At 43.3% G+C, this 13,532-nt stretch overlaps 1 protein-coding gene across 1 annotated transcript in view; it reads left to right on the top strand.

Moving 5' to 3' along the window:
* Nucleotides 1–1,699: 1,699 nt before the first annotated feature.
* LOC119387836 (band 4.1-like protein 5) overlaps nucleotides 1,700–13,532 on the top strand; it is a 34,206-nt gene continuing 22,373 nt past the window's right edge. The window contains 7 exon segments of the mRNA XM_037655366.2: nucleotides 1,700–2,145; nucleotides 3,503–3,607; nucleotides 3,757–3,799; nucleotides 4,571–4,649; nucleotides 7,341–7,438; nucleotides 8,929–9,049; nucleotides 11,868–11,955. Of these exon segments, the coding sequence (XP_037511294.1) occupies nucleotides 2,014–2,145; nucleotides 3,503–3,607; nucleotides 3,757–3,799; nucleotides 4,571–4,649; nucleotides 7,341–7,438; nucleotides 8,929–9,049; nucleotides 11,868–11,955 (666 nt within the window). The 5' untranslated portion in view covers nucleotides 1,700–2,013.

Raw genomic sequence — 13,532 nt, 5'->3', positions numbered from 1 at the left:
TGGAATTTTTGTGACGTAACATGCGTGTCCTCCGTCTGACAATACACCATGCGCGCTTTTCGATTGAATTTAAATAAAGCAATAATAAGTCAACGGAAGCGTAAGCGGACTTCTAAGACGACTTTTGTAAGGAACACAAATTCACAAAGATGCGACGGTGCTGCCTTCCGTGAGATACAGATAATAATAATTATTGGCGTTTTACCGGTTTTACCTCCCAAAACCACGATGGATGGATGGATGCTATGAGCGTCCCCTTTAAAACGGGGCGGTGACATGTCTGCCACCAGGCTCGAAGAAAAAAAAAAAAAAAAAGCTTCCTTGTTTCATGTTGGCCGATACGATTATGAGGGACGCCGCGTAGCGGAGGACTCCGGAAATTTCGACTGCCTGGGATGCTGGGATTCTGAACGTGCACCTAAATCTAAGTAGACGGGTCTCCAGCATTTCGCCTCCATCTAAATGTGGCCGCCGCGGCCGGGATTAGATCCCGCGACATTCGGGTCAGAAGTCGAGGTACAGATAAAAAGGGATGGCCGTCTTTTTGAATTGAGTGCACTCGCATACGCTTTTGGTCATACGCGTATTAGATGAGAGGCGTTGGGAAATGTTGCTTGGAAGCTTTCCAGCGTGCTAGGGAAGAATATTCGAAGAGTCAGCGTACACCCTAAATAAGTAAAAAAAAAAATCGTTATCTGTCTTTTGCGCACTTGCTTAAAACTCCGAGTTTGCTTTTTTTCCTGCCAGGAATGTCCTACGTGTCACGTTGATGATACGTGCACGCAGGGTGTTAATTGAAGAAAGGAAATGCTTGGTAAGCGAGAAAACGCGTCAAAAAGAAAATGCAGGTGGCGTCACAGATTATGACGGCGTCTAGGGCCTGCATAATCCTTAACCCATAAGAATGAAGTACATTGTTCTCTAATGAAGAAATAATGTTGTGCCAATGCGGGTATAAGTACGAAAAATGCATTTGAAATCCGTGACGTCACGCTGGCATTCATGCCCAGAGATTTCGGCTCGAAATTTGAAAATAATACTTCGACCTTCATTTTATCTAACGGGCTTATAGTTATGCAACCACCGACAATCAGGCGCCCGAAGAATAATTTATCAGTTCAAACTGATTCATTTTTTCACTTTAGTGTCCATTCAAGATACGTCGGAGTTCGAAGTCGCGGATTGGATCCCGTCCGTAGTTGCCACAGTACTGACGGTGGCTTAAGGCAAGAATGCTCGATTACTTGTATATATTTACAGATTTCGGTGCCCACGAAGGTATCCCAGGATGTCATAATTAATCAATAGAGCGCCGACAGCGCGATTGCGAAGCACTGAGGCGCGTCTCTTTTTCGAAAGATCGTGCCTTTGAATCGCAAAACATGAGAATAGAAAAAATAATGCATTCAGAGCGTGACGGCGGACATGACTGGAAAAATAAAGTTAATATCGCGCAGACTAACCGCGGAAGGGGCAGTGAGAGCTGACGGAGGTCGCGCCTTTCCCGCAAATCCACGCGGCAGCGCTTGGCCTGACCATCGCACCGACGCGTCGCAAGCAAGAAAGAAGCAAGCGCACAGAAAAACCAACGCAAACTGCATCAAATTCCGGTTTACGCGGGGTCCATCGCGCATGCGCCAGTTGCCGCCGTCGCTGGCTGAGCGAGAAGCAAGCGCGCAAAGCAAGCAGCAACGCAAGCAGGCAAGCTGGTTTGTTGCCGAAGCGCCGCAAGCGCCGTCTCCGGCGGAAAACGGCACCAACGCAGGTAGCGAGCAGTCGCTGCCGCCGCCGCCGCCGTGGTTGCCTTGGGGTGGAGTGTGTTGCGTGCGTTCGGCTCCGGATGGGGTCACGGTGCTGCTGTTGTTGTGGTGCTTCCCGTGTCTTGGTGGTGCGCTCGTTCGGATGACCAACGCTGGGCCAACGTGCCGACGCCGGTTGTGATATGTGCGCTCTCGATGTGTGGCTAGGAAGAGTGCGACGACGACGAGCCGTTGGATACCTGCGCGCCACGACATGTTCCGCTTTCTGAGCAAGCGCTGGAGTCGGCAAGCCAGGGCCGACAAGGCGGGCGCTCCGTCTCCCAAGAATGTGTTGCCCTGCAAAGTGGTCTTACTGGACGGCACTGACCTTAGCGTCGACGTCCCGGTGAGCTAGGCCTCGCCGCCTCTCCGTCTACGTTTTTTTTTCTTTTCTTTTTCTGTGTAGACATGCCCGTTCCCTGCCCCGCGCGGCAGTTTTTGTTCGTTTGTTCTTTTCCCGCACTTCGCCCTGCTCTCTGCAGCGACAGCAACCGGTGACGATGTCATTCACGCCGCTTGCGGGGCTTTCCTTTTTGTGTGCGTTTCTTTCGCGCGCTGTGCTCCGCTTTTAAATACCCGCAGTTAAGTAACCGCTTCACAAAGCGCGCGCGCGTCAACTGGCTTGTTCCGAGTAGTAATACTTGGCCAGACTAACGTTCGCCTCTGCTCTGACAATAAGTTTATAAAGGAAAAGTAAGCGATCAACACGCTAGCGGTGGTTCCCACGCTCCTTCTCCGCCTTTTAAAAACTGAACACCTGGCGAGGCAGGTGCGCTAGCGTTCGCCGTAATCCCCGCCTCATGCACGCGATCGGAACGGGTAGTCGGTGATCTTTGGTAAGGCACCGATTTCCAGCTGCTGCTGTCGAAACGCAACGGTGCGTTCCCTCGGGTGATTATTTTCTCTCTCTCTCTCTTTTCTGCGGCGATCGTCCGCATTAAATACGCTTCGCAACATCTGTAGAAGGTGTATATTCGGGGTACACGTGACTCGACGTTATTGCGACTGCAGGTGGGATGGGAAAGCTCCAGGCAGTGCCCGACAGCCGCCTGTGGATTACAATTACATGGCTAGGGGTTTATGCGATAGAAGGATCGCGTAAGATTGCCACATGGCGTACTTTTTGGACGAAACAGAGAAGACTGCACTCATGTTGTCGTTCCTTGTCGGAGCAATTGTCGGGCAATTGCCAATTTCGGAGTTATTCACGATGCCGACGTTTCAGGTTGCACTCAGCGCGACGTAGCAGGGGCAATGGAGGTGACAACTGCTGGTCTCGTTCTGTAGCTCTGCAGAATAACACATTTTGCAAGCCCGCTCGTGTGAGAGCTTTTCGTTGTTTTTCGGCGGCGCGTTTCGAAAGCGCAGATAGCGATCACCGCTTCGGCTGCCGTAATCGCATCGCTGCGTGCGTCAAGGACTGCGACAGTGCACCATCGATTACCATTCAAACGAGGAGCAGCGGCGGTTTCAATAAAAGTTCGTTATTGACGAGCTATTTGCGTACTCGTATCGCCTTGAACGTACCAAGCCTTCGGCTGTACCTCAGGGCTTTGTATTAAAAGAAACGCGGGAGCTTTTGACTTTGATTTCACTGCTGTGCATTCACATCTGATGCATTTTTATTTTCGCGTTGTTTTTTAATAAAGTGAATTTACGTTTTTCCCTTCCCCCCACCCCTTGCCCTTTTTCTCACATTGCAGAAAAAAGCCCTTGGATCAGTGCTTTTAGAACAAGTGTTTTATCATATTGACTTGATTGAGAAAGATTACTTCGGATTACAGTTCACGGATCCGTTCCACGTACAGGTACCGTTTGTCTACTACATTGTTACCTTGGTAGAATTATAGTCTGGTAGAATATGCCATGCACACCAGTAGCTAGAGCAGGCCATGTGCCTTGGACAATAAACACCTGCTGCAGTAATCACTCGGAATTTGCTTGTTTCCCTTTGCAGCACTGGCTCGATGTCACGAAACAAGTTCGGAAGCAAGTCAAGAGTAAGTTTATTCATTGCCTCATTTATTTGTGCTATGCGGTGGAAGCTCTTGTTAGAGCTTCCACTGTGGCATTTTGCAAAGTATTGATCTTTATTTGGGGGCTGGAGGAGTAGTATGGCTGCTGAAACAGTTAAGAGCAGGACCTCATAATAGTGGAAGTTTTGGTTAATCAGTAAAGCACTGTTGAGTTACTTGCGGTTGCTATATATATATATATATATATATATATATATATATATAAATCAGAATATTGAGGACCATTCTGCTGCTCAAACATTATAGAGACATATGTAATTTGACAAGTTACCTGCTCTTCACTGCACTATATGTGTTCAAACAAAGCACCATTGGAAAACTTGCCAACTCTTTAACAAGCTTTTTGTTTGACCACGTAATGGAAATCTTTTCATCTGTCACATTAGCCAGACATATCATCATGAGAGAGAGAAACATATGCTGCTCTTAATCTTTCCTTGAAGTGTGCTATTTATTTGTCGTGGGAACCTAGACATGTTCATAGCCGTATCTCTGTGGGTGTTCTAAATTCTAAGTTTCACACTGCCTGCCAAATGTGGTCCTTTGACCTCTTTGAATGTTGCCTGTGTTAGCGAGTTTCTAGGGTGTTGTAGTGGCAACTGGATCAATTTATTGCTTGTTTCTAAAGTCGTCATTTATAACACACTCAATCGAAATTGTGACATTTCACCTGTTCACATGATATCTCAGTGTTGTGCTGCTCTGTTCATCATACATACCTGTACTCATTTTCAGTTGGGCCACCGTACACGTTGCATTTAAAAGTGAAGTTCTACTCTTCTGAGCCAAACACTCTGCGTGAAGAGCTGACAAGGTATGTGGAGTCTGTTCAATTGCTTTTTAAACTTAGGAAAAAAAAAAGCATTTAGGACATAGAATCTCCAAACTCAGTCATCACCTTTTTTTCTATTTGTTACTTTTCTTTTATCACTTTCCTGTCTTCATTTCCTTGACATCACTTGCATTTGCTGGAAATTTGTTGTCCTCCTACCAAACAGAATTCTGATGAGGATCTCAGTAAGTGTTTGCTTGTCCAATAATAACTGTGAGGATGGGCAATAATAAAAATAAGGAAGCTGTGCTGAGTGTAAGTTAAGTGACATAATAAAACTAGCACATGTCAATGCCATTAGTTTCATTATTCAAAGTAAGGATATATAAGCATCTGGGACTGGGCGCTGTACGTCAGTCATGGTATAAAATGATGAAGTTGCCAAGAATGTTTTTTTTTTTTCATTAGATCAGGCAGAGGTTAAAAAAAAAAACCCTCAGTAATAGTTATGAATGCTGAACATGCTCGTATCATACTTCAAACATAGCGTTATAATATAGCCATGTTAGAAAAATGACTTTTTTGAGCCCTTTGCTTTGGGTGTAGCTTTTTTGAGTGTAGTAAGGGGTTGCTTACATAAATATGTACAGAAGAAAAGGAAAATATTGCTGCTGACTGCTACACTGCAACAGTCTAGCGTGAGCAACTGACACCTTAATTATAATCTGCAGCGGTTGTAGGAGGAGGGCAGTGAAGGATTGGGAAAGGGTGAAAGAATAGAGGGGGGCACGTTTTCAGTGTAGCTTTGCTGACAGTGGCTCACTGTGGTTACCGGGGTACTTGTAACTTTCTTAGTGTTCAACAGAACAGTTCCCGAAAGTGGTAAATGAAGGTTCATTCTTAATATATGCACATTTCCTAACTGGTAATGTTTTTTCGTCGCTTCGTGAACTACATAAATCATATTGTCTCTTATAAATGCTCAAGCTTTATTCGATATCTATAGTGCAGTTATTAACCGTTCAATTCTGCCTGACTTTTGTTAACATGTTCAAGTTTCACACAGTGCTATTGTGAAATTTCACCTTCTGTCATTTCGGTTCCTCATCAATCAGAAGGTTAGCATTTAGGTTTAAAATGTTTTTCTCTTTGATAGAGAGGTGAGCATATTTTGGAATTGGTAGCGTAAGCATTGCATTCCTGGACTTGTGCTTGGCTAATTATAATTAGCAAGGTTAATATTGTGGTCTCCAAGTTCTTTATCAAAAACACAAATGCAGCGAGAACATCAACTTCATTTGCTGTAAATCTTTGCAAAACAAAGCTGTCTATACCCAAATGAGCAGTTGCAGTTGGTAAGTAAGCTTTAAGCTACAAAATTTGCGAGGTTCTAAATTTTGTGCCACTTGTGGACAGCCGTAGAGTTAAAAAGAAAGTGGGACAATTCACACTTATGGCTACAACACAGATGTTGATCTTCTATTTGTCAAAATTAACTGTTTCTGTTTATTATGAGGCTTGGGTTTTCTGTTAAAAGATGGTTGCATGTTTTTAGGCCAAAGCATGAGATTAGTGAGCTTGTGAACTATGAGTTGTTGGCTTGGTTGGGAACATAATACTGTCTGAATGGAAGGAAATCTGGGACAAGCTTAACCTTAAGGAAGGTTGTCTTGAGGTACATTAGCAAAGAAATGAGATTCAATATCTTGAAAGATATGTACAGTTGCACAATGCTCCTAAGACTTTCTGTCCTCGAATCCCCTTCCCTATTTATGGTAGCTTGTAGGCCCCTACATAGAACATGTCAGCAGGATTCTCTGCATTTCAATAAAGATGCTTCTCATTCTCTGTACAAACAATACATTTATTTTTAATTTCAAAAAGTTTTATCGCATGAACATGAATGTTTGCCACCAATCAGCAGTGCTTAAGTTGTCTGTACATCATACAGTGACACTAAAGCCTAACCTGTCAGCAACAAATTTAATTGCCCTGGCAACCTGGCAAGAAAGATTTGTAAGTAAAAAAAAGAAAGTCAGTCTTTCTCTGCATCTCTTTGAAAACAGCGGGATGCTGCCGTTTGTACATTTCGAATGCTCAAGATATTTCTTCTGTTGCTTCCTGTTCACCCTGTATGGCTGCTGGTCGTAGTATTTCTGCATAAGCTTCTGTTTTATATATTTTTATATATTGATGTAAGTTTTATATATTGATGTAATGGGGGAGGGATGCAACTCTTAGGGCATACAAAAGAATGCAGAAACACATACTAAATTTAAAAGGAGTACAAGAGTTTGATACAGGCTGTAAGGCTTTGATAATGTCAAAACACTTGGGTGTGTCATTTTTAAAGCTCCTTAAGATCCCTACTTCAATTTGTTTGCACTGAAAAAAAAGTTCAGGTGCACTGCTTCCCACATTGATTTGTCATACTTTTGACTGACTTTCTGCTTACTGAGAAATACACTGCAGCTATCTTTTAACAAAGCCAGGAGTACTAGGTGCATGACGGAAATGCGATGTTACGCCTGAGAGGAGACTTGTTACAAATTGTCCCCGAGCACTGAAGTGTAGAGGAGGCCCAAGCAATCGCAGTAAAGATAACACGAGGGAAGCGGCAGCAGTCCGTCATTTGAATTCGAGGCATGCGGGAAGAAGGCATTGTGCCGACCTCGAGCACTCACCCAAGCGTGGAGTGGCTTGCATCCTTTTTTTGTTTTTCTCTCTCTTTAGGTATTTATTCTTCCTGCAACTGAAGCAGGACGTCCTCTCTGGGAGGCTGCCGTGCAGTTACCAGACGGCAGTCGAACTGAGCGCCTATGCTCTGCAGTGTAAGCTGTTTTATCGTTGTTGTTCTTTTTTTTTTTACATCTATGTTGTCTATTGCAGTTGTTATGTGTTACCTGCTTTAGGTATGCCACTCGTATTGCATACGAGTGGCATACCTAAAGCAAATACAGCAACCTAATGGCTGTATGATTGTTCTGCAGTAGTGCTAATCCCTTCCTGCATAGCAATTTGCATGGCTAGACATCTCAACTTGTAAGACTTAGCTGCATTCATGTTAGCAATTTACGTTATATTGACACTAAAAAGAAAAATGATGTCACTTTTGCGAGTAAGTTAACCTGTTTGCAATACCAAAAGCACCACTCTTGCCACGAGGGGACGCTTCAGAGGCCAGAAAAGGTGCAAGAAATAAAACACACTTGCCTATGTCATCTTGAGGTTCCCACACCAACTTGCCTTGAACATGGCACCTGCTAGGGCCTGCGTAACTCTTTGTTGGTAAAAATTAATTGCGTTGTGCACCTAGTGATATGCCGGAGATATGACATGGCAAGTTTCAGGAAACTTAGTGAGACAGTGCGGCCAAAATATGGAGAAAAGGCTTTGCAATTTTGTGGTGTCACAAAGAAACTTGGTACCGAGATTTCTGCGCGAAGTTTGAAAATGAACCTCTTCCCTTCATTTTCTCTCCTAATAATGAACTTATGGTGGCAAAGTTAATGACAGTGCAGTTCTCAGAGAGGAATTTATCAGTCTAAACTGATAGTGTTTAGCTTTAGTGTCCCTTTAAGATATATTGTCGAATGAGATTCTGGCTCATCCAGACTACAGCTACTTCAGTTCGCTTCCTTGAAACAAGTCATGCTATTGAGCTCTTTTTAAATGTAACACTTTATTTCAAGCTACTCTTAAATTCTACTAAACCTGCTGCTTGGGCGAGTTGGTTCATGATTAAGATAGATTTACCAGCGCAAGAAGATGAAACACTTAAGGAGGAACACACACACACAGTGCTGACACACACACTCAGCGCTGTGTGTTTGTGTTCCTTCTTAAGTGTTTCGTCTTCTTGTGCTGGTAAATCTATCTTAATCTTAAATTCTCTTAGATTTCCTGCATACATGTTGCTATGACGCATTTAGGCGATTGCATCTGAAAGCAAACGTGAGTGTTGGTGTTGGGAAAGTGTCCTTTTAGGAACAGCTGTCAATAATTTTAATTGTGTGCATAGTAACGTAAAAAAAAAATCTTAGACTTAATAACTAAAAAACTCTGCACAATAAAAATACAAACGAATTCGGGCTTATGATTATTATTTTTAAAAATAATTTTAGAAGTAATGAGCTCAGTACTAGACACCTTGCTAAAAGGGGTTGCAGGGGACATGGCCCCAGTGACACCAAGATCATGAGCAATGCAGTTATGTAAGGAATTTGTCACATTAAATGCTTGCACGCTAACCCCTTACTGAAAGCTTTCTACTACTACTCTTGAGGTTTGCACGTACGTGATGCCCTGAATATTTTTGCAGCTGAATTGGGTGACTATGACCCCGAGCAACATACTCCAGAGTTTGTCTCCGAGTTTAGGTTCACGGAAGACCAGACCGAAGATATGGAACTAGACATCATCAATGCATTTAAAGAGCTGAAGTAAGTTCTTTAGTTTCTCTTTAGTTAGCATGTGTACTCTAAGTGTCTCTGAGGGACACAGAGTCTTTTGAATTATAAATTGCGCACGTGTGTTGAAATGAACATGTTAGCTGCACTTTCGTACAATGTACTACAATGTAGTCCGATTCAAGTCGGTCTATCATATCTTCTGTTAAGAGACTGTGAACCAGTGCGCATCATTTGGGCATGGGCAGTCCTATGCTTTGTTGTGAAAGGCCGAGTTGACTAACCAGAAAAGCTCGAAAAATTCTTGCATTGATTTGATCACAGAAATTGCTCTCTGTTGTCATTTTAGCTGACCTTCTCCAAAATCCAGCGGAATTTTGGATTCTGCAGTGGCAAAATGCACTCCTCATAGTGGATATTTTAGCAAATTTCGGAGGATGTTTTCTTGGCTGATTGTGGTTGGTGAACTCTATAGAAATTTCTTAATGTTGGTTCCACTTATAAGCACATTGCAAAGCTCTAGAAGCAGTCTTGCCTTGCGTCTTATTACTGCTTGTTGCAGGCTAGTTGGTTAAGTATACTCATTATGGTTTGATAGGATGGAAAACAGTGGGAGATAAAAACAGGATAACACCTGTCGTGTTCTCGTTATATCTGAGGAGTATTATTGCATTTTACTCATATTGAAAAGTGGCTGTCACCGCTGGAATCAAACCCACAACCTCAAGCCCAGCAGCACAATGCTGGAGCCTCTAGTTGACCATGCCAGGCGTGTGCCCCCAGTATCGCATTTGATTGATAGAATATGTACAGCACCCACAGATTGAAATGCGAAAATTTAAGGCTAAGCAATGCACATACTTCCTTTTGCAGTACCTACAGTTTGTGTCATATCGGCATAATTTTGACTCGAACGCTTAGATCAGAGCCAACATTACCTTCAGTGGCCAGATTTGCAGCAACCTGACGCGGTTATCATGAGTAGTTGCTAATAGCGATCGTTATACCCCCACCCACTCCCCCCCAAAAAACAACGTCGCATTTCAATTCGTGAGTACTGTACCTACATTGCTGCTTGTACTTTTCCAATGTGCGTGTGCACACAATTTGCAGCAGCCATCTCTCTGTGCTTAAGATCTCGGCGCAGTACCTAAGATAAAGCATGCTTTCCTTCTGTGTCTTGCGGTTCTCAGTAAGTAGCTTAGGAATATTTTTTTAAATGTTCTTTCTTCATAACATGTACTGTAGCATAAATTTTTATGCAAATTAATGCAACTCGGAATCAGTGAAAGAACTGAGAAGATAACTAGATAGGAATGGCTCTGTCTCATTATCTTTCACAGCGAAAGCTGTTATGAGATCATTTCACCAGCCGTTTTTGGCACCAAAGTTGTCCGCCGCCGTTGCCGCCGCCGGTGTCCGTAACCAGTATCGCTCGAAATAAGAAAAAAAAAAACGAAATAAGAAAAAAATTCCAGGATGGAACGAGGTTCGAACCTGGGCCCTCTGTGTGGGAGCCAAGTATTTAACCTCTGAGCCATGCCGGTTTTTTTTTTTTTTTTTTTTTCTGAAACTGCTTTGCAAAAAGGTCCTATACAGGCTTCATGTCAGGAAGGAACCACATTAGCATGTGCAATATAGCGTCGTAGAAGAGTAAAATAAGCACCAAGCGTCGCACAACGCGAATTCTGTAACCAGGCGTCACACAATGCGAATTGCGCAACGAGTAGGTTGTTGAATGCTTCCAACCCATTACAAAGGACTCTGCCATAATTCTTCATCGTCATCAGGCACAGCATCAACAAAGTGCGCATAATGCCTTACATGCGTTTAGCAGGTACCAACGCTCTCCGTAGAATGATGAAAAATGGCACAGTGCTTGCTGCCCTACCTCTCAAAATTAACAATGATTTATAGCGTAGTGGGTTCCTCGCAAGTGCACTTGTATTGGTTGCCAAGGAAGCCCATAAGCGCATGATCCATTTCCTCGGGGTCTCAGTAAAGTTCTTCGCCCCCCCCCCTCCCTCCGTCTCTCTCCCACGTCAACGTATGTTATACAGCATGACGGGAGAGGGAAATAGCAACCGGGCATCACCTAATGCAAATTAAATATGGTGGGCCGTTTAAAGATTCCAACCCATTACAAAGGGCTGAGCCATTATTCTTCATCGTCATCAGTCGCCGCTTCAACAAAGTGCACATAATGCCTTACAGACGTGTAGCTGGTGCCTCGTTTCTCCGCAGAATGACGAATAATGGCTTAGTAGGTGCTTCCCAACTTCACAAAAATTGTGATTTATGGCGTAGTGGGTACCTTTCTAGTGTACTTGTATTGTAGCCCCAAGAGAGCTTAACGGGCTCTAGAAACGCCGCTCTTCCAGCTTTCGCTGTGACTGTGCTGCGGTTTCAGCGCAGGCCTGGCGTTTTTTGGTTCCTTCACTCCTCCTTAGTTGCACTAATTCGGGAAAATGTTAATGAATATCAGGTCACCCAATCTGCCGCCCTTTTGATGTAACGTTGTGCAGTGTTGGAAAATATGAGGGCAATGGCAAAGTTGATTTCTCAGTGTGAAGGCTGGCCTTAATTTATTGCTTGTAGTGATCCATTTTATATTTTTGAAAGCATAACAACTGACTAGTCTTTATCATTTTTGGGATGAGCATATTTGCTGCTTACGCGCAAATTAGGCTTTCAGTTTTGTATTGGTGAAGTGTGTACAATTACAATATGCTTGGCATTCACTGAGATGCCCTCCGTAACAGGCTAGTTGTACACGCACTGCTTGGGTTAGTTACTGACTAATAACACGAACTGTGTTGTGTTATCAACAATGCACTGCTTTCTTTAACAGGGGTCAGACACCTGCTCAGGCTGAGATGAACTACCTGAGCAAGGTTAAGTGGCTTGAAATGTATGGAGTTGACATGCATACTGTAATGGTGAGTCTTTCTCTCTCCTTTTGTTCTCTCTTAAAGGGACTCTAGAGAAAAAACAGATTTTTCTTGTAGTATTAGTAAATTACTCTTTCACGATACCAAAATCAGCATGCTTAGCACTCAAAAAGAAAATGCATGGGGCGACCCCGCCTTGAAGTTCTCGCACCACTCGCCATGACGTCATAAATTTTGATGGCGTCTACTAGGACCTATGTCGTTCCTAATTGGTAAAAATTAAGTGCATTGTCCTCTGAGGGAGGCAGAGGACAAGTCGTATCAAGTCTCAGGAAATTTCAGTGGGCTAATGTCGCCAAAATACGAAAAAATACTCATTGAAATCTGTGACGTCACGCGCGGAGGTTCTGGCGCGTAATTTAAAAATGAAACTTGGACTTTGACTTTCGCCTTTAAAGGGGTACTGACACGAATATTTTCAGTTGTCGTTTTTTTGCGTCAGATGAAGGGTCAAGCCCTCAATAGCCTAGAAAAGGTAGTGCTAAGCGTAAGTGCGCCCTAAAAAAGTAATTACAGTATGTTTTTAAAAGCTAGTTTCGGTTCGTACTGTACCCTGACGTCACAACACGGGTATGAGCTTCTCGTCACGTGCTTGCACAATATATAGTGACGTTTCCACGGCCACTCCGCACCGTGGCTCCGTTGGTGACGCACAAGCGGCCATTTTGGAAGTTTTGGTGACGCACAAGCGGCCATCTTGGAAGTTTTGGTACCTAACGTCATCACAACTAGTGAGACTGCTGCGTGACGTCACCAGAATTTGTACTGTAGCCTGACGTCAAGCTAGTATCGATGTCAGTAGGTGCGCCATGGAAAAATTGACTTTAATATCGAATTAAAATATCTTATCAGCATTTGCTGAGCTTCTCACTTGCTCAGAGCCATCTGTGTATAGAGGAGATTTGTACGGCAGAGTAAACTCGCCTTCGAAAAAAGGTGTCAGTACCCTTTTAATAATAAACCTATGATGGTGAAATGAACGGCATTAGAGTTCTCAGAGTATAATTTATGAATCTAAACCGAATCGTCGATTCACTTTAGTGTCCCTTTCATTACTGTGTGCACCGATAGCAGTGAATGTGCTGAGCGTTATTTTTTATGGTACCGTGTTCACACAAATGTAATGCACGTGCACAGTCTTAAGCAATAAAAATTGTTTTTCAACATTGCATTCCGATACTGAGTCTTTCAAATCATTAGGATGCATCACTACATGATCACTGTGTCATATTGAAAGTGCTGTCCATATTTTGTAAGCTTCCTTGAGTCTGACAAGTGAAAACAAAAAAATAGTTGCATCGTGTAATCATCTGCTTTTTGCTTTTTATGGCGCAAGACAGGCAGAGATATAATGCGACTCTTGGTCTGAAAATTTCACTCTTACGCTACAGTGACACTGTAGGCTATGAAGCAAAAAATTTAAAGAGAAGTCTGGTCTGTTCTGCTGGTGCTCTGATACATGTGCTCTGCAGAAGCTCTGGCTCATGGCATTGCGTAGTTGAGACAGAGTAAGTTGTATGCAAATGCCTTATCGGCTGTTTCCCCAAAGGTGGTTATCAGAGGAA

This window comes from Rhipicephalus sanguineus, chromosome 3, assembly GCF_013339695.2.
Source record: "Rhipicephalus sanguineus isolate Rsan-2018 chromosome 3, BIME_Rsan_1.4, whole genome shotgun sequence".
Taxonomy (NCBI): Eukaryota; Metazoa; Arthropoda; class Arachnida; order Ixodida; family Ixodidae; genus Rhipicephalus; species Rhipicephalus sanguineus.
Note: the sequence above shows the minus strand (reverse complement) of the source record. Positions and strands in the feature narration are given on the sequence as shown.